General features: G+C 50.6%; 1 protein-coding gene across 1 annotated transcript in view; it reads left to right on the top strand.

Moving 5' to 3' along the window:
• Positions 1 to 19,090, top strand: part of F13A1 (coagulation factor XIII A chain) — a 139,915-nt gene extending 120,825 nt beyond the window's left edge. The window contains exons 13-15 of the mRNA XM_052648391.1: positions 1,063 to 1,223; positions 12,290 to 12,426; positions 17,367 to 19,090. Coding sequence (XP_052504351.1) covers positions 1,063 to 1,223; positions 12,290 to 12,426; positions 17,367 to 17,520 — 452 coding nt within the window. The 3' untranslated portion in view covers positions 17,521 to 19,090. The remainder of the gene's footprint in view (positions 1 to 1,062; positions 1,224 to 12,289; positions 12,427 to 17,366) is intronic.
• The last annotated feature ends 720 nt before the right edge of the window (positions 19,091 to 19,810 follow it).

Genomic DNA, 19,810 nt, shown 5'->3' with positions numbered 1-19,810 from the left:
CCGCTTTGGGAATTGTTTCCTTTGACAACTTCCACTGAGGGCAGGACTCTTTGGCCAAAAGCAGACAGTGAGCAGGGCAGCCGTGGTGGAGACATTCAAGTCCATGTAGGGGGATGGAGGCGTGAGTCCCCCGACCCCAGCGGTTGACCACACAGCAGGGGCACTGGCTCTGCCCAGCGTGGGCTCAGCCTGCAGGACAGCGGCCCTTGGCCCCCTGGAATCCTGCGCTCTGGAAAACGAGAGTAAGAGGAAGTGGGCAGGGCAGCCAGACAGAAGCCCACCACAGTGGTCAGAGCCACAGGACAGAAGCCCCCTCCTCAGCCCAGATGGTGAGCAGAGGGGAGCCGGGACCAACTTCCCGCTGTCCAGATGGAGATGCCATCCTCCCTGGCTTGTCCCTAAGAGCTCACACACATTTGGCACAGAGGTCTTTTAAGTTGCAGATAGCAGAGGGGGTGGGAGACAGTTGAACGTGTGTGTGAAATAGGTTTCCACCACTTCTTTCTCTTAAATAGAAAACTCAAATCAGGTTGGAACGGTAAGAGTTGGAGAAAAAGTGTGGTGCCAAGGAAACGAGGAAAAGCTTCAAGTAGTCAGCAGCTGCGCTCAAGCGGGGCCCGTGGCCACCGTGAGATGTTTCCTATCTCAGGAGGGCGCTAGGCACTGGGGCCGTGGGCATCCCTGCCCCATCTTCTGTCGCGGAGCTGTTTGTGCACAGGTCCAAGCAGCCGCAGCTAAAGCCTTCTGGTCCTTGGATTTAAACCTCTTGGTCATGTTGCGTTTTATTAATACAAGAGCAAAAGCGCTGCTGGGAAAATGGGATGCATTTTTTCTAGGAAGACTTGACTGAGTGTTCCATTTCCAGCACGTTCTTTACCCCAGAAGCCGGAGTGCTCCTTGTCCCTGATGGACTCTGTGTTCCGCTCACCCTCCCCTGGTGGAGGCTGTGCCAAGGGGGAGAAGATGGGGCCCTCGGGGAGGCAGGGAGCATCTCCTCCTCGGGGAAGCAGGGAGCATCTCTTCCCGATTCTGACACTGGCATTTTGTATTTCTTCTCTCCAGTCAAGAGAGAGGAGGTGCTGATCGGAGCGGGCGAGTACATGGGCCAGCTGCTGGAGCAGGCCTTCCTGCACTTCTTTGTCACGGCTCGAGTCAACGAGACCAGGGATGTTCTGGCCAAGCAGAAGTCCATTGTGCTGACGGTCCCCAAGGTCATCATCAAGGTCAGTTGCTGTGTCTCAGCCGAGGAGGAAGGCGAGGCTGCTGATGAGGCCCCCTGCCTTAGTGCTTGTGAATGTGCGTTTGCGGGTGTGTGTCTTGTGTCCTGGTCCCCCTGCAGAGAAAAGGAACTAGGATCCTCCTGTTCTTTGAAAGAAGTGAACTGCCCTATAAATAGATGAGCACATGTAACACTTTTCTCCCTCTCCAGATTTAAATATATACATGTGGCTGCAGATATAAATATAACCTGTGGGTATAAACACACTTGTGGATAGAACTCAGTGTCTCCAGAATCAAGTGGGTCAGGCGTGGCCTCAGACAGCAGCCTCCGGGATCGCCTCCCACGTGTGCTGCTGCCCATGGAGTGCTCACTGCGCAGTGGAATGCACAAACCGAAACGCCCGCCTGGAGACCGCGACGTTTCGTGTGTGATACACCTGGCAGCCACCGGCCAGAGGCAGACACAGAGGCTTTCACCACGCAGCTCCCTGGGACGCTCCCTCACGCCTCTTCCAGTCAGTTACTCCCCAACCCCCATCACCGGGACAACTGCTCTTCTGACTTTCCCACATATTGCCTGTTTGGCCAGTAGTTCATTCTTTTAAACAATTTTTAATTTAGCTCTTGGTCCCTTTTTCTTTTATTTTTATTTCTTTTATTTACGTGTGGTTTTGGCCTTGCCACATGGCATGTGGGATCTTAGTTCAAACCCACAGCTCCTGCACTGGAAGTGCAGACCCTCAGCCACTGGGCCGCCAGGGAAGTCCCGCCAGGAGCTGTAACATTTCCTCTCCATTTTCACCATTTAACGTCTGTCTCAGCAGAAACCTCTGCCCAGATGACTTAAAGGCACTTGGCAGAGGGGCGCTGGGCACAGGTGGGGGGAGAAATAAATGTGGCGGCCTGCTGTTCCCACCTCTCAGGAGCATCAGCAGCTTCAGCACCCACATCCCGGAGACCCATCCCGCCCTGGGAGCGGAAGCCCGGGCCTCCAGTGGGGTCCTTGGGCGTGACATCTCATGTCAGCCTTGTCCAGGGCTCAGAGACTTCCCAAGCGATTAAGAATGATGAGCACAAATCAAGAGGCATTCCTCGAACGTGATGGATAATCAAAGGCTTAGAGTCACCGTATTTTAAAGCCTCTAGAGGGGGTGGGCGGGGAGGGGCAATGAAGACCTGTGTCTTTCGAATTCCTGCTGTGAGTCACTTGTAAAGCTGGTCACTGTTGTGTAGTGCTCAGAATGGCAGCCTTCCCTGGGTCCATGCCCTGTGGATGGTAATCTATCCGAGGGCTACCCTGAGACGGGTGCCACTAGGCCGAAACTTGGGCCCCCAGAGGCAGAGAACCCTGGACCCTCCTTTTCTAGAAAGGCTTCAATCCTGACACCGCCTTGGTTCTTTCACCTCAGCCCCTTCTTCTGGGCCTGTCAGCATCCCACCAGAGGCCTGAAGACACAGAACAGAAATGAGGGCTGCAGGCTCGGAGAATACACAAAACGGAAGGGTGGTGTTGGGGGTCCTCCAGAGGCACCACCACTCCCCTGGGAACAGGAACTCAGGGGTGCTGTGGCCAGGGCTTGCTCACCACGCACGGGGCACCCCACTCCTGGTGGGCTCTCCCAGAAGCCACGTGGTCCCCTTCAGGCCCCTCCCAGGGGTCGGGGAGGCCTCCCTTCCTGCTCCTGTTCAGAACTCCACCTCCGAACCTTGCCCACCAGAGGCAAGGCCCGCCTGCTCACCTAATTAGGCACCGACAGCTTGTCCCCGTGAAGGGCTCAGGAGAGAGACTTCCCAGATGGGAAGTGCTCAAACCGCAGCACAAAATAGAATTTAATTGCACCGCTGATAATAAACTGGGCGTATAAAGGAAGCTGATAGCTTTCATCTTTTAGACATTATTAATTGAAGGATTATTGGTGACTCGTCTTCCGAGTGTACTTAGATGGCAGCTCAACTCCCCAGGGGCAGAACCCAAATCCCTTCTCCTCCAGCTACAGTGACCTGGGCCGGGATGGTATAGTTGACCAAGAGCTGCAGGGGGGCTTGTTCTTATTTTTGTTTTGTCTTTTATCTCTATAAGCACATCAGAAATGCAGTTCTTAGAGGAAATTTATTTAGAGGTAGGACTTCCCCGGGGGCTCAGTGGTGAAGAATCCACCTGCCAGTGCAGGAGATACAGGTTCAATCCCTGGGTCGGGAAGATCCCCTGGAGGAGGGCATGGCAACCCACTCCAGTATTCTTGCCTGGAGAATCCCATGGACAGAGGAGCCTGGAGCGCTACAGTCCATAGGGTTGCAAAGTGTTGAACACGACTGAGGGACTAAACCAGCAACAACAGGGCCACTTGGCTGGGCTCGAGCAGGAAAGAGAAAGAAAGCCTGGCCTCCGTTCAGGTGCGTTCAGGAAAGGAGGCAGGAGCGTGATCACGTACGTGGTTCCCTAACCACTAACCTCACTGACCACATCAGCCCCGAGGATGATCTCAGTGGGAGCAGGTGAAGAGGCGTTCCTGGGTGAGGTGCCTCACGCCCTGAAAGCCACCAGGGCTCCCTGAGCTGTGAGAGGCCCTGATTGCAGAAATGGGCTGCCTGTCTGGGGTCCCAGAGCCTCTTGCCTTTCTCTTTTCTCTTCAAGCCTGTGCCCAGAGGTCTGTCTCCTGGGCACCCCGGCTCAGCCTCAGGGCTGGAGCTGCCTGAGGGCGAGTTTGCAACTGTTCTTGCCCACCCCCTCCTTTCTGGAGCTAATAGAGACCAACCTGGACCACGATGGGGCCCACCTGTCTGGATCCACATCAAGTCAACCAAAGCACTCAGGCCAGTGGACACGTCCTTGCCACCTAAGAACCCCATCTCGCATGTGACTATATCGCTCATGTCTCCTGTGACCACAGAGATGGGAACTGGGTTAGATCGTGCTCCCAGTTAACTGTTCCCTGCACCCACCACGCGTGAGTCACAGTGTGCGAGCCTCATATGGAAAACGGCAGGAGAGACAGTCATTAAACTTTAATGAGTGCATATCTCTTTTCCCAAGCTATCAAAATATTTTGATGAGAAAAGTATATTTTATTAAAATCGGATGTAGAATTTTTCTCTGCCTTCCCATGTGTTGATTGTTGTAAGAGGCTTTAAGTCAGGAAAAGATTCTTCAGCATTTTGATGGTTGAAGTGAAAGTCACTCAGTCGTATCCAACTCTTTGTGACCCTATGGACTATACAGTCCAGGGAATTCTCCAGGCCAGAATACTGGAGTGAGTAGCCTTTCCCTTCTCTGGGGGATGTTGCCAACCCAGGGATTGAGCCCAGGTCTCCCGCATTGCAGGCGGATTGTCTACCAGCTGAGCCACCAGGGTTAATGAAGGGCTATTTGGGGGAGAGGAGAGGGCAGCACAGGGGATTCAGCTGGCCTGCAGGGTGGAGGCTGGTGCAGGACCTGGAGCACTGTACTGGGGCTTCCCCCGGTCTCAGAGAGCAGAGAAAGGTCCCAAGGTTCATGTCGTCACCCAGGTCAACCAGAGCAAGAACACCTTTTGTGGAGAAGCCCCAGAGTACGGGGGCTTGGATGGCCGGACCCCCGGGTTCCTCATCCTACCTGGGCAGCTTTGGGTCAGTTCCTCAACACCTCAGCTGTGTAATGGTCCAGTAATATCGCTGACCTGTAGGCTGCTGGGAGGGATAATAGAAATAACTCTCACGAAGAGCTGAACATGGTACCTCTGTCACAGTAAAGGCACAATAGGGTGGCCAAGTGGTGAGGAACCCACCTGCCAAGGTAGGGGACGTAGGTTTGATCCCTGGGAAGACCCGCTGGAGGTGGAAACGGCAACCCACTCCAGTATTCTTGCCTGGGAAATCCCATGGAGAGAGGAGCTTGGCGGGCTATAGTCCCTGGGGTCACCTAGAATCTGACACAACTGTGCAACTGAACAACAGTCGTAATATTATCAATCAGAATCATGTATAAAACACAGCATTGTCGGGGACTGAGTGTGTGCTATTTCTGAGCACTCAGCCCGGCCCAGGACCTGGTGGTTGCCGGCAAGAGTCCGCTCCCGCCCCGCCCCGTCCTCTCTGCGCTGGGATCCCGCACAGAGAAGTGCTCCAGGCGGCAGGGCCGAGGGCTAGAGGGAAGGTAACGCTCACCTGGCGGCATCGGACCTGAGCCCTGGGTGTTGAGCATATGTGCAGTTCCCTGTGGGACTGTCCTGAGAGAGAGGCCTGTCCCAAAGAGCGTGGAGGAGACCTTAGTGGCGGGGGTGGGCGAGGAGAGGTGGTCACACATCTCAGACCTCCTGCTAAGACCTCCTCTCAGTATCTGGGAAACGAACCCCTCCCAGTGCCATTGAAAACAGCTCAGGTCCCACCGCCTCCTTAGGGTCATCTCGTAGGAGCGTCCTGCAGCCGCTGTAGAACGTCCTCAAACACCAGCAGAACCCGTCTCCTCCTGTGAATGAGGAACGCGTGCCAGGGGAGAGGGGCTCCCTCTCCTAACAAGCACAGAAGCTCGGGGCTGGCTGCTTGCCCAGATGACTCCTGAATCAAGACGCTTTCTTAGTTTCTCTTAACAACCCCTGTGTTCCCCCTGGGGGCCACCACTCACCTGAGGTCACCCATAGCATCCTCCTCGCCTGCCTCCTGCCGGCACTTTTGGAAGCCCTGATCGTAACCAGAAAAGAGCCAGGCGGGCCTGGGGGCCGTGGTGGCTGCTGAGGCTGGCACTCCAACATCCCAGTTCATAATCTTTATCCAAACTGGGGAGCCCCCTAAGGACTAACAAGTGTCCCCCAGATGCTGGACAGCCACCAGGCAAATTGTGAGACTCAACTGCCGTTTCACTTTGTTCTTGTGAGAGCCCAAATACCTGGAAATTTCCATCAAGGCCAAAAAAGGAAAAAAAAAAAAAACGAGCAAAACTCGAGCTCTAATTATTCCCAACCCCAAACCCTAACCCTTCATCCCTCCCAGCCTCCCACGGTTTTTCTGCGACTCTGCCGGTACTGGTCCCGGTCACCAGGACGCAGCCCTGTCACACCCATGGCCCTGCAGCGGGCAGCAGGGCGAGGCGGCTGGGTGGGCTTCCCCGTGTCCCTTTGGAAGGCGCCGGTGGAAGCTGCTGGCTTCTCTCCCGTGTGCTTCTCGGCTTTGGCCCCCGAGAACCCAAACCCACGTCCCTCCCCACGGGGAAAGTGTGGACTAGAAAGTTCTCCTAGTCGCCCTGGCAGCGCGGTCTCCCTTTGAACCTCCACAACGTTTAGAGTCAAGAAAGGCCGTGTCTCAGATGCTCTACCGCACACAGGATCACGCGGAATCCTCCCAGGAACCTCGTAAGAAACCGAGGCCCAGAGAAGCCAAGTGACTGGCCCGGGGACGCACAGCGGCAGCCGCCGGTCTTCAGATGCCGAGGGCAGCCCGCCTTCCCCTCAGCTTGCCCACGGTGGTCGCTGTCTCTGGCTCATCCCCGGCAGGGGTCTCCTCATCACTGCCCTGAACCCCACCGTAGAGAGAGATCAAAGTCCGCGTGAGGGCCCACCCTGACGGGCTCCGAGCAGGTGAAGCCCAGATCAATATTCTGACTGATCAATATTCTGGGACCCGGGAGGGTCCAGACCAGCCATGGCTTCACCTGCTCAGGTAGCTACGTCTCTCTCCATCCTCTGCCGGTCCTGGAGGGTCAGGCCGTCGGCAAAACAACGGCCAGGAGCACGCACCCCGAGGGCTCCACTGTGGGGCGCGCCTCTCCACCTCCTTCTCAGTGTAGGTTTGAGAAGGAAAGTGAGAGCCGCGGGTAACTGGGCCGCCTCAAACGTGTTCTCTCTGCATTCCTGCTCCGCTATTTTCTATTCTTAAAAACAACCACACAGGCAAAGTAGAACATCAAGGAAAACGAACCTCGTCTACCGCGTCATACGATCACACTGTGCTGAGTTACTAGTTCTTTGAAATGATAACTCTATCTTTACCCCACTTAGAGAAGACTGTTATTGTCAAGAAAGACAGCTGTGTCAGAGCCCCAGGGTTACCTTGCCACGTTTGACTCTGGCACAGAGATCTGATTCTTCCCCTGTAAAGTCAGAAAGAAGGAGTTGAGTTGTATACGTGTTTTCAAATGTAGTTCAGGATCAAGTTGCAGTCACCGAGCTCCACTGGCCGTCCAGCGACGGCACAAGCTAATACTGCAAATGACTTTTCAGTGGATTTCAGGAAATAGACTCCTTTCAGCGAAAAAGACGTTGCTATTTTTGCCTCTCTGCTGTCAGAGATGACAAGGTGTGCAGCGTTTAAAGATGAATGTCCTGGAGTCAGAAAGACCCAGATTCCTACCTGGATCCTGCCGACATCCAGGGTCTGTAATGTGGGCATTTTGTTTCTCTTCAGTGTTTTCATTTCGAGTCAGTAGAATGAGGATGATGTTACTGCCCACCGCCAAGTCCACAGAGGATCACCCAAGATAAAGGGAGTGACGCGGTGAGCAGGGCGCCTGCATCACTGTGTGGACACTGGACGTGCCGTGAGGGGCTGGCCCTGTCATTGCGAGGCAGAGTCGTGCAGAGTCGTGCAGAGGCGGGAGGCAGGGACTCTGGCACCAGCCTGTCCCCCACTTGCTGTGTGACCTGGAACAGGTCCCTTCACTTCTCTGGGCCTCACTTGCCTCATCTACTTCATAGGGTTGTGAGGATTAAATGAGTTAATGTAAGTAAATCCCTTACATCAGCATTGTCCAGGAGATGGTGGTGGTGGTGGTTTACTCACTGAGTTGCGTCCAACTCTTGCGATCCCATGGGCAGAGGAGCCTGGCAGGCTACAGTCCATGGGATTCTCCAGGCAGGAACACTGGGGTGGGTTGCCATTGCCTTCTCCAGGAGATCTTCCCAACCCAAGAATCGAACCCGGGTCTCCTGTGCTATAGGCGGATTCTTCACCAACTGAGCTACATGGGAAGCCCAGTAGGATGTTCCCTAATTACCGGAATGCCCTAAATATGCACTGTTCAGTACGAGAGCCACTGGACACGTGTAGCTGCTGAGGACTTGAACTGTGGCTCGTACAAGTGAGGAACTGAGTTTTTACTTAATTTAATTTAAATTCATTTAAACATTTAAATAGCCCCATGGGGCTGGCAGATACCATACTGGACAGTCTTGGAACCGTGGCTGACTGTTGTAAAACCATTTGCATTATTTAGTCTATGCCAATTCAGCTGGGCTAGAGAGGAACAGCCCTGGTGGTGCTGGTGAGTGTGGTTCACAAACAAGCAACCGCTTATTACCAGCAGTGATGATGCCCCCCACAGTGGGAGGAGGGAAAAGTTCATTTTCCTGTGATAAGTCATGGAAGACGTGCCTGGCAGCACCTGAAGTAAGCACTATGAGGTGAGCTAATAATCACGTGAATTATATTGACAACTAGGTTCATTCTTTGTCAAACTTCTCCTTCATTTCAGTTTTGATTTTGAGTATAGCTATATATATATTGTAGAGCATATACTCCATGGAGGAGATCTTGTGATTTCCTAAAAAGTAGTTCTTTCCCAAAAGTGTGTGTGTGTGTGTGTGTGTGTGTGTGTTAGTAACTTTCTTGTTTACCAAAAATCAGAATATTGATCTTTATCATGAAAAAAAAGAACAACAAGGACTCAGTATGTCAATATTGGTGAATAGTGTTTAACTTGAAAAAGTACCATAGTTTATGTCAACATAAAAAACGGAAATGCTTTCAATGGAATATTGGGAAAAATCGGAGCGCAGAAGTGTTTGCTGTCACTGAGGATGACGTATGTTTCATCCTGCCCCCTGGTCCAAGTAACGGCTGGTCATCTGTACAGTGAATATACACTGTGCATGGCGCATCGTGTAAACTGACACATGCTATGAAAATCCTACGTATATTCTCCGTTTTCCTCAAAAGGAGGAGGAAATACTGCCTAAGCAGAAGATGGTGATGTTGAATGTTGGGTTTTTAATGTTCGATTTGGTTTGAGTTTCGAAATTTCATTGTCTTCTCAGCAGTCAGGCTGAGGACGTTTAAATTCCAGGGGCAGGAGACAAATGTCAGGAAAGGGACGCTGGGATCTTTGTCAATTGCAGAAGAAACTCTCCACAATCTGAGAAGGGCCCCTCCTTTCATCGCAGCCTGCTCCTTGCTCCAGTGTCAGGGGAGGCTGAGAAGTACTTATTTATGTACCCCTCCAGCAGCTAATAACAGAGACCACGTCTAGGAGCAAACTGATTAGGCACAATACATGAAATTATCTAAGGCTTCATATTCTAATCATAGTCAGACCTGCAGCCAGACACTGGGCCAATCTTTCAAATACTAAATCCCCCTATCTCTGCCATCGGTCACCTGTGACCCACTTTCCACAGCAGAAGGCTTTTCCTGTAGAGGTAGCCTACCCGTGTGTAAAGGGTCCTTAACCTGGAGACCACCAGGCCCCTGAGGGCCACAGCCGCCCTGGCCTGTGATGGACCCCCTAAAGCCACATGCAAGGTGTATGCGTCCTGCATTGTCACTGTGTTTGTAGAAGGAAAGGGCAGTAGCTGCGATCAGGGTTTTCTAAGGGGTTGTCCCTGTAATTGCAGTATCATGCCACAAAGAAAGCAGATGGCTCCAAAATATTTTTCCTCCAAAATCAAAGTGATCATAGCAAATGCTTTCGCCAGTAGTGTCTCTGAAGCAGTTCTACTTTCTTCAATTTAGACAGCTTTTGTAAATGTTATCTTTATCCTCTATTTTTAGAAACCAAAAAGTGTTCTGAGATTTTTTTTTTCCTTAGGAAAAATATGTTGGATGAACTTGAGAATTAAACCAAAGATTCTATGTAAAGTATTCCAATAATGCACTTTTATACATCCATCCCTTATGTACCCATGGGGCTTGGCTCCAGAACTCCTACAGAGACCAAAATCCAAATCCACAGGTTCAGCTTCCCCAGATGCGACCAGCTTTGCGTTCTACTGTGCATGCCAGGTTGAGGACCGCTGAGGACACTGCTTGGCACACAGTCCATGCTTCGTGTGACACCACCTGCTGTCCTCTCCACCATCATCCAAGCCCGCTTCACCCCTGACTCCTCTTTCCAGCTCTCCACCCATCCCACCACAGGGGGTCGAGATTTGAAAGTAATACCCATGGAGAATTGGCTACAATTTTCATTTTTCTTATAGATTTTTAGTTATAATTTTAGTTATCAATGTGTCCCAAAGAGTAAAGTCATAAGGTTTTACCCTTGACTCTAGTCTCCCAGGTTCAATCCCTGGGTTGGGAAGATCCCCTGGAGAAAGGAATGGCAACCCACTCCAGGATTCTTGCCCGAGAATTCCATGGACAGAGGAGCCTGGCAGGCTACAGTCCATGGGGTCACAGAAAAGTCGTACATGACTGAACGACTAACACTTTCACTATTACTACTCACTAGAACCCACTCCGGTACTCTTGCCTGGAAAATCCGAAGGATGGAGGAGCCTGGTAGGCTGCTGTCCATGGGGTCGCACAGAGTTGGGCACGACTGAAGTGACTTAGCAGTAGCAGCAGAGTCCATAAGGGAGAATCTTCTTCTTGGGGCAAAGTCCCTCCTTTTTCTCTCTGTTCTAGCAAGGCTCATTTCCATTTGACTTTTCCTATGTTATACACTGCTTAAAGAAATAACATAGTATAATGGCTGGGTTGCTACATGGAAAACTCAAACAACCAATACATTTCCTTTTTAAGCAGTCGATTTAATGTACCACATATTTACTGGACACCAGCTAGATGCTGGAGTTGAAAGTGGGCTAAAACGAAGTGAATAAGGTAAAATACCCAAGTACTGCCGATCCGAATGATGTAATTGAACCTGTAATGTCTTGAGCCGTGCGTCATGTTAGCTGATCCTTTCCTAGGAGGGAAGAACTAGTCTTATTATCTTGTTCCCCAGTAATTTAGAGTTTGCACAGATCCATCCATTTGGCATACCAAGCCCCTAAACCAACACACAAATGCTCCCTCGCCATTTTCTAGCACCTGGCGTCAGTTTTGGGAAAGCAGATAGTCCCAAGTGTGTAGTACTATACATCATGAACACGGCATAAGATAAAATAGTACTAACAACAACCCTAATAATAGCGTTCTATGATGATTACCCCATAGGAACGGCCACCTTGTTTCAGAAAACTGAGTCTCAGAAAGGTTGAGACCTTACAAGACCTCACAGCTAGTAAGGCTTGAAGCTGTCATGGAACTCCGGCCGCTTTGCCACATACCCAGTGCTTCTTTCTTTACAACTTTTTGTTTCTATTGACGTGTAGCCAGTCAACACTGTTGTGATGCTTTCAGGGGAGCAGCAAAGGGGCTCTCAGCCATACACGTACACGCATCCACTCTCCCCCAACTCCCCTCCCATCCAGGCAGCCACATAGCGTTGAGCTGAGCTCCCGGTGCTGTCCCGTAGGTCCTTGCTGGTTATCCATTTTGAATATAGCAGTGTGTACATGTCGGGAACACACCCAGTACATCTGAGGCTTGTGATACGTAAACTCACCCCAGACAGCCTTCTAGCTTCAGCTATCCAGACTGGGGAGGAAAAGTCTCTTTTTGCCTACTGTAGCATTCAGATTCCTCCTCTTCAATGATGAGGACTCCCTCCTTGGATGTATTTCTTTGTCAAGTACCTCCAGGAGCGTGTTCTTCCTCCTGAACTCAGGGATCCCTCCCGTCCTGGCGGGAAACCGGAACCCCTTCCAGGAGCAGAGTCCACCTGTCCTCCCTGGCCGCCGAAAGTTGTTGCTACCCTGAGTGCACTTCCACCTCCTGCTGCCGGGAACAGCCAGCGGCCGAGGTTGTTAACCCGAACTCTAATTAGGGTGGTTTTCATAATGAGGGAAAGACTGTGATTCTAATTAGCAATTTTCCGTCTTTCTCTCAACAAGTATCCCCCAGTCAAAGCAATATCCTCATCACATTGGCTCCTTTGCCAAAAAATGGCCACACTGTAAAACAGAAGGAGAAGCAAAGACGGGTAAAGATATAAGGGTGCAGAAAGAGGCTTTGTGTGCGGCTAACACGCTTCTTTCTCCCCCAACTTGCTCCTCAGGTCCGTGGTGCTCAGGTCGTGGGTTCCGACATGGTGGTGATGGTTGAGTTCACCAATCCTTTAAAAGAAACACTGCGCAATGTCTGGATCCGCCTGGATGGCCCCGGAGTCACGAAACCCTTGAGGAGAATGTTCCGGTGAGCACTGGGGGAGGAGGGGACATGGGGTAGGATTGTGGGAAGTTCCTCTTTCTGCATCTTTTCCCAACTCACATCCAACCCCCATGAACATGTCTGAGAAGCCGCTACCTCCTTATTTACAAGTCTGTGGGGCTTGGGGTGTTGGTTTGACCAGCACCATCATTCAATTCTTAAAACCACTTTAATGGGGTGGGTACTGTTATTAGCTCCCTTTGGCAGTGGAGAAATCTGAAGCTTTGAGAGACTGACTGGTTTGTCCCAAGTTGTACAGTGTGTAGAAGTACTTGCATCCAGAAGTAGGCTGGCTGATTCCAGATCCCCAAAGTCAAGAGTTTTGCAAACTGCCTTGTTCTCCTAGTATTTACAGAGTTCCCACTATGAGTCAGGTGTCATGAGTTGGGACCTTGGCAGGAGTCCTTTCTTTCCAACCCTACTCCAAGGTCTTACCAATCCGAGCACTCTCTAGAACTCTTGCTTTCAGTAGAAAAAAAAAGGTGAGCCTAGAGAGTTCTGATGCCAGGAAAGACCCTCATGCTGGGAAAGATTGAAGGCAAAAGGAGAAGGGGCCGGCAGAGGATGAGATGATTAGATAGCATCACCAACTCAGTGGACACGAATTTGAGCAAACTCCAGGAGAGAGTGGAGGACAGAGGAGCCTGGCCAGCTGCAGTCCATGAGGTCACAAAGAGTCGGACACGGCTTACCAACTGAACAACAGCAGAGAGTTCTAGACTTGGTTTCCTATTTAGGGGACCAACAACCACCCCAGGCCCGTTGCTTGAAGGCCTGCTTTTGGCACACCTCACACCATCGGACTGTGCCTACAGCTCTCAGCTTCTGTGACTTACGGTGACAAAGAGTGTCACAGACAAGACAGCCCATTCCGTGGTCAGATAGCTCTAGTGGCTAGAAAACAATTCCACCTTTCAGTCCTACCAGTGGACCTGTCTGTCACCTGGACCCGAACAGAGAAGAAGGTACACTTGTCTCCCACCTAATGGCTTGGAAATGTCTGCAAACCGCTGTCTGATCTTCCCACGTCTTCCCTTTTTCTCCCCAGCCTCATTCTCCTCACCCCTAAGGTGGTTTCAACTCCCTCCCTCGCCCACATCCTCCAGCTTGTCAGTGCTCCTCTTAAAGTGTGACACCCAGAATGGACCCCAATCTTGGAGGTTTATTACTTTCATTTCTACCGCAAATAAGGCCCCGTCAGCATCAATCAGTCTGGCATATTTCCTGTGGGGTGACCTTCTAAGGCAGAGAGAGAGGTGGAGGTATGTGGAAACTGCCTTATGACCCAGATATGGGAGGAATTTCCCCAGCACCCTTTGTGGAGGACTCTGAGTCTGTAAGACAAGAGCAAGGCCCTCCTTCACCCTCTCTGAGACGTCTTTAAGATGATGTGCCCCCTGAAGACTGCATTTCTGTTGAATCACAGCACTCACAGCTTCTGCATCTGAGCATTTAAGACGGGCCTGATGCCAGCAGATGCAAGAAACAACAGAGAAAATAGTTTGAGTGCTTTAATTAAAAAAAAAAAAAACCAGCACAAAATATAACAACCTTTCTATGCTAATAGGGAAGCTGCCAAAAAAAAAAAGGAATTAAATTAGAAATCAACACCAGCTAGCGGAAGAGGTCAGAGGAGCGTGCCCCACTTTCGTCAGAAACGACAGTCTCGCTCACCCGTTCTCACACCTTCCCACTCGACTCAGATGCAAGAATCGCTCAGGCAAAGTGAAACACGTTTCTTCTTCAAAGCAGCCCCCTGCTGGAGCCAATTTTTCCTCCTCCAACAGTAACCCCACAAGCTTCATCTGAGGGTACCAGAGCCTCCTGCCACCTTGACACCGTGGCTGTGCAAGAATCCCACCTTGGTCTCAAGCCAGTGCAAGAAAAGAGGCAACCTGTGCATTAGAGGAGAAAGACCCAGCACTGGGGAGACACACGACTCGGAGGGTGGAGTGTCCAGGGCTTTAGGTGTGTCTGTGTGCTCAGCTGTGTCTGACTCTTTGCGACCCCGTGGACTGTGGCCCACCAGGCTCCTCTTCCATGGGACTTTCCAGGCAAGAATACTGGAGGGGGTAGCCATGCCCTCCTCCAGGGGATCTTCCCACCCCAGGGCTCTAATCCATATCTCCTGGGTCTCCTGTGTTGGCGGGCAGATTCGTTCTCCTCACTGAGCTGCCTGGGAAGTCCAGGTGCATTGCTTATGGCTAATACCTGACACTGGAGAAGGGTAAAGGGGGCTGAGCTGGGGAAGGGACGGAGGAGGACATTCCCTACATGGTGGATCCAAGGCAATGTCCTACCACACTCTGCCTTAGGCTCCATCAATAATCACTTCAACACAGAGATCCACAGCACATCAATAGCAGAGCCCGGTCCTCAGTCTCTCATGGGAGTACAGGTCCAGAGGGTGGGTGGATCTCTGCAAAGCAAGGGAAGCTCTATTTCTCAGAGAATGTCAGAAATTGGAAATAAGTTAACAGAGGAAATGTTTTATGATCCAGGCTGCACTTGGGACTTTAGGGAGACCACTGCTTTCCCTGTTTCCCCTCCTCACACTTTCACAAGCAAGACAGGAGCCAGCCAGCACCCACATCCATCTTGTCAGACGACTGATACATAGCTGTGCACCCTGTCCTGTGAAAACCCGATCAAAGAGTGGCAGGTCCGTGTAACAACTTGGGCTCTTCAAGTGCGATTCTTTGGGACCAACCAGAACCCTTCACAGGGCTGTATTCTTTTCTCAGATACACACCTTGAATAGTCAAGGGAGTGCCCACTCCACTTGGGCATCCACACCCCTGCCAGGGCCCTAGGCGGCAGGGAGTCTGGAGCTCCAAGCAGAGGCTCTGGTAGGCGGGTGCTGGTGAGCAGAGAACTGGGTGGGGAGTAGGTGGTGCCGTGTCCGTGGCCCACTCGGCGCGGCCGACTCTACTCCAAGACGATTCACCTCACCACTCTCTCTGTGCCTCCTCCTGCCATCCTTGGATGCTCAGAGGTGCTGCCCCCAGAGACCCACAGCTGTCAAGTTTCTGCTCTTGATAATTCCAGAACATCAAAGAATTCATCTTCCAGATGCATTTTTTTTTTCTCTAAAAAATCATCAGGTTCCATAAGTTATCTTGAGAGAAAAGTTCCCCGACTTTGCACTTTGTTTGAGATTTTGAATCTTTCAAGTAGGACAGAGCGCTGGACACATGGAGGACAAGCACAGACAGTTGCAGTTTACTGTAATCATAATCCCCTAAGCCTGCCTGCGTCCGGGATGATAAATGGCCGGCACGTCCTGATAGCTCAGCACATTACTGAGAGTCATTTATCACCACACCTATCCCTGGGAATACAGGGCTCTTCCAGTATTACTCCACTCACCCAGATGGGGAGATGATTCTCTTCTTTCTGCATGCATGCCTTTATCTGTAGGAAAATGCATACTTTGACATGGAGGTGTCTCTTTGTGCATATCTTGGATGATACTCATGAGCAGGCGTGGATACGTGGATGAATACCATTACGGGGACGAGCTGATGAATTAGAGCAAATAATGAAGCCACCCCAGCCTTCTAGCCTGGGAAATCCCACGGACAGAGGAGCCTGGCGGGCTACAGTCCATGGGGTCACAAAGCGTCGCACACGACTGGGCGACTAACGTTCAACAATTCACTCAATGAAGTAAAGCTCGGGGGTACAGTTTCTGTTTGAGGGAGTTACCTCCCTTCTATGGCCATAGGCCAGATCCTTAAACCAGACAGCTATTTCACAAAATGTTCCTGATGGATCACTTAGGGGAAACAAAGGAAAAGGGAATGAATGAATCAGGGTTTGCTCTTGAGAAACAAATATCTAAAAACCTATATTCGTATTGAAACGACTATTTAAATTAAGGGTAGAGAACTGTTTCTCTGCATCCAGACAGGAAGAACCTTCCTCAGTTATGTCACAGAGAGTGCAGGCAGAGCAAACAATGGCCAAAGCTGATGGCAAATAATAAGTCAGTAATAACACGGCAGCAGCAGCATATATCTAATATGTGGCATTTGGACATATCTTGCCATCGATCCAAGTGCAACATGAGTCCCAGCTCGCTCACCCCCTCCACATCCTCTTCAATATTTCACAGTGCCCACCGTTTACAGGTGAGGAAGCCCATGGTGAGGTCAGTGTGTTTCAAAGCTTCAATCATAAAATCAATATACTGAGTTGGAAAAATTCTCCCATATGTAGGCTATGTTTGTGCACTGATCACATAATTTGGCTTTTCTGTAACTCACTGAGATCATGTATATAGCCACATTTCTAAAGAACAAATGCCAAATTAATGGAGACACCGAGATTCTCAAAACCAATGCCTAGAGGAGCCCCAGAGAGAGACGCCCCCAAGCCTCAGAGGCATTTCCCAGGTCACCGGCCACAGATGACAAACACACCACGGCAAGGAGCGTGGGCAAGTGACCCACGCTGGGTGAGGCAGGGTCGTGAATAACAGAGCGGGCAGGCAGTGCTCCAGATCCGGGGCCTAAGAACAGGTCTGTCCCAAGGGGATTGGCCAGAACGAGTGAAGAGCATCACGACCTCAGTATAAGTTAGAAGCTGCAGATTCAGATAGAAGTCCCATCCCAGGAGGGAGCTTTAGCCCCCACATGAGCTGAGAGAGATCAGTCATGTTCATGAGGCTACTGCAGAGGCCTGCCAGGAGGCAGAATGATGCATCCAAGTGGAAGGAACCATGACCTGTGGGGCTGTGGCTGACCGAGCCTCAGATAGGAGCCTTGATCAGGTGGTGACTGGGAAACCAGCCGACCAGGCCTTCTGTCTTCCAGTCACCATCAACTGAGAGAAAGACCACTGGTGACCCAGACCATCACAGTGGGAAACGCGATCTGCCTCTCTGGGGCGTAAAACCTTTCCTGCCTCTTCCATCCTTTCAGGGAAATCCGGCCCAACGCCACTGTGCAGTGGGAAGAGCTGTGTCGGCCCTGGGTCTCCGGCCCCCGGAAGCTGATCGCCAGCCTGACTAGCGACTCCCTGAGGCACGTGTACGGCGAGCTGGACTTGCAGATTCAGAGGCGACCTTCGATGTAGACGCACGGGGGGCCGAGCTGGACCCAGGCACCTGGCCTCTTGTAGTCTCGGCTGAGGAAGTTCTAATGCAAAAGTAGTCAGCTCTTGCTTTAACTTAGCTGTGAAGCCCTGGACAGGACTGGAGAGGGTCCCAGAGAGGTGACGGCGTGTATTTCAAAGGCGCGCTTTTCAGTGTGGCTGTTCAATGTGCAAGTTAGTTTTTAATCACCCCACCTTCCAAAGGATTCTGAGCATTAGCTTTAATTAAGGCCTAATTAGGCTCTCGGAGCTCATAAGAGTAAAAGTCATCATTTATCATCTCAAATGGCTGCAGCTCCAACATCAGAGGACTTCCTTTGCCTGGGGATTTGCTCAATACGTGGCCTCATGTAAAACAGGGCTTCTCATCCCCCTACTCAGCCTTTTGGGGATCACGTACTCCCCAAACGGGAGGGAAGGACATGATTTGGGCCCTAGAATTCTATTCCCCTTTCTTGGAATCAGGTTTTAGCCTCCATATCAGAATATTTTCCCCAGGAATTGAGTGCAGCTTCATTTTTCTTCTTGGCAAAGCCAGGGAAAGGTCTTCCATCTTGCACCTGCGGCAAAGCGACCGCCTGCCAAATTTCACAGATTTACGTTGTGAGAAGAGGTGGCTCCATATTAACAAATTGCATTTGCGGGGAACTTAATCCCTGAAGACGAGATAAGAAAGCAGGTGCAATACTCAGATCTATGAAATAATGTAGTTTTACAGGGCTTTTTATAGGAGGCGTCACACCATGGCCAGGACAGGAGGAACCAATGGCCCTAACTTTAACCCTTTGGGGGCTGTAGTATTAGAAATTAACCAGACTGACTTAGGACAGTGGGGATAAGGAATGAACTTCCTTTATTAGTGATTATACTTCACCTGTCTCCCTGGAAGCATCTCCTTGGCACAATGACCCAGGTCTAGGTACAGTTTTAGAGACAGAATAAAGCCAACAAGTTGGAGAAGCTGGCAGATTTAGTGACCAGATGTGTAGAAGGGCAGCCACTATTTCTCTCATCCTTCACATCACCCACGTTGAGACCTCAGCTCAGCACGCAAGTACTAGAAGCTGATACAGACTCCACCCCGCAAACAGCCAGCGCTACTGTACAGCCGATGACAGAGGACACGGGTGTCACTGGAATTCGGCTCTAAGGTTCCAACAGGCAAGGCAACCAAATATGTATCTGCAAGGCTGATTGTTTTTGTCCAGATTACCAAATTGATATGCCTAGAGTGTGATTTAGGTCAGTAAATTGTGATTCTTAGCAGAAGAAAGAAAAGATGAATAGTGAGAAGGAACCAGGGGAAACGCCAGAAGGGAATTATATATGGTCTCTGCAACCACATTTCTAGGCTTTTGAGATGGTTCCTGAGCCTTCAGCACTGGAATCCATGAGGGTTAGCCAGTCCCCTTCACAGACACCTCATACCTAACTCTACTAAGTAATCTCCCAGCATTTGCCAAGGCTTCCAATACTCAGTTCTAAAATGAAATGCATTTTGCTGGACTGTTAAACTGGCTTACTGTAGTATATTCTTATTAACTAGAATGTAATCAAAGCTTAAAATAAAGCTAATCTGATTGTATTTGCATCTGTATGGAAGTGAAGGCTTTTGCTTTTCAATACAAAACAACATACTACTAACCACAGCTGCTTGAGAAACCACCCTTCCTTGGCAGCAGGTGGTTCACCCTGGAGAGTGAAACAAGCATCTCTCCTTGAGGGAAAATAACTCACATGGGTAATGACGCTACAGTTAGCTTTCCTCACGGCTCTCTCTACATTTTATTAACCTCACTCAACTAAGGAGGAAGTTTGGTTCAAAAATCAGCTTCCCGAAACTTCAAAATCTCTGCAGACACTTTTTCCATGAGTAATCTCATGAATCATTATGATGACTCAGTGGACAAGCCAGCATGGACACCTATCATGACGAGCACCTTTTGTGGTCTTAGAACAGAGATGGAGACTATATGAAAAATATGCACGGGAGGTCCTAGATGCATGGCTGACATTACTGAACAACCGCGTCCCAGGGCCTCACGCTCCTTCTCCACGCAGAGCTCCAACCAGCTGTTACAAAGTGCTATGGAGCTGGCATTCAGAACAGAACCTATTCTACCTGCGTTAGCGTCAGCCCTGTGACTCAACTTAGGACTCAGCCTATGACTCTACCTATGTTAGCGTCAGCCCGCCCCCTTGACAGCTGAGACTCTGGACTGTGCAATAATGCCACGGCTCTAAAAAGTCACAGTTTAGCCCTGGTAACAAA

The sequence above is a fragment of the Budorcas taxicolor genome, chromosome 11, assembly GCF_023091745.1.
Source record: "Budorcas taxicolor isolate Tak-1 chromosome 11, Takin1.1, whole genome shotgun sequence".
Lineage (NCBI taxonomy): Eukaryota > Metazoa > Chordata > Mammalia > Artiodactyla > Bovidae > Budorcas > Budorcas taxicolor.
The sequence above is the reverse complement of the archived record's forward strand: the minus strand, read 5'-3'. Positions and strand labels throughout refer to the sequence as shown.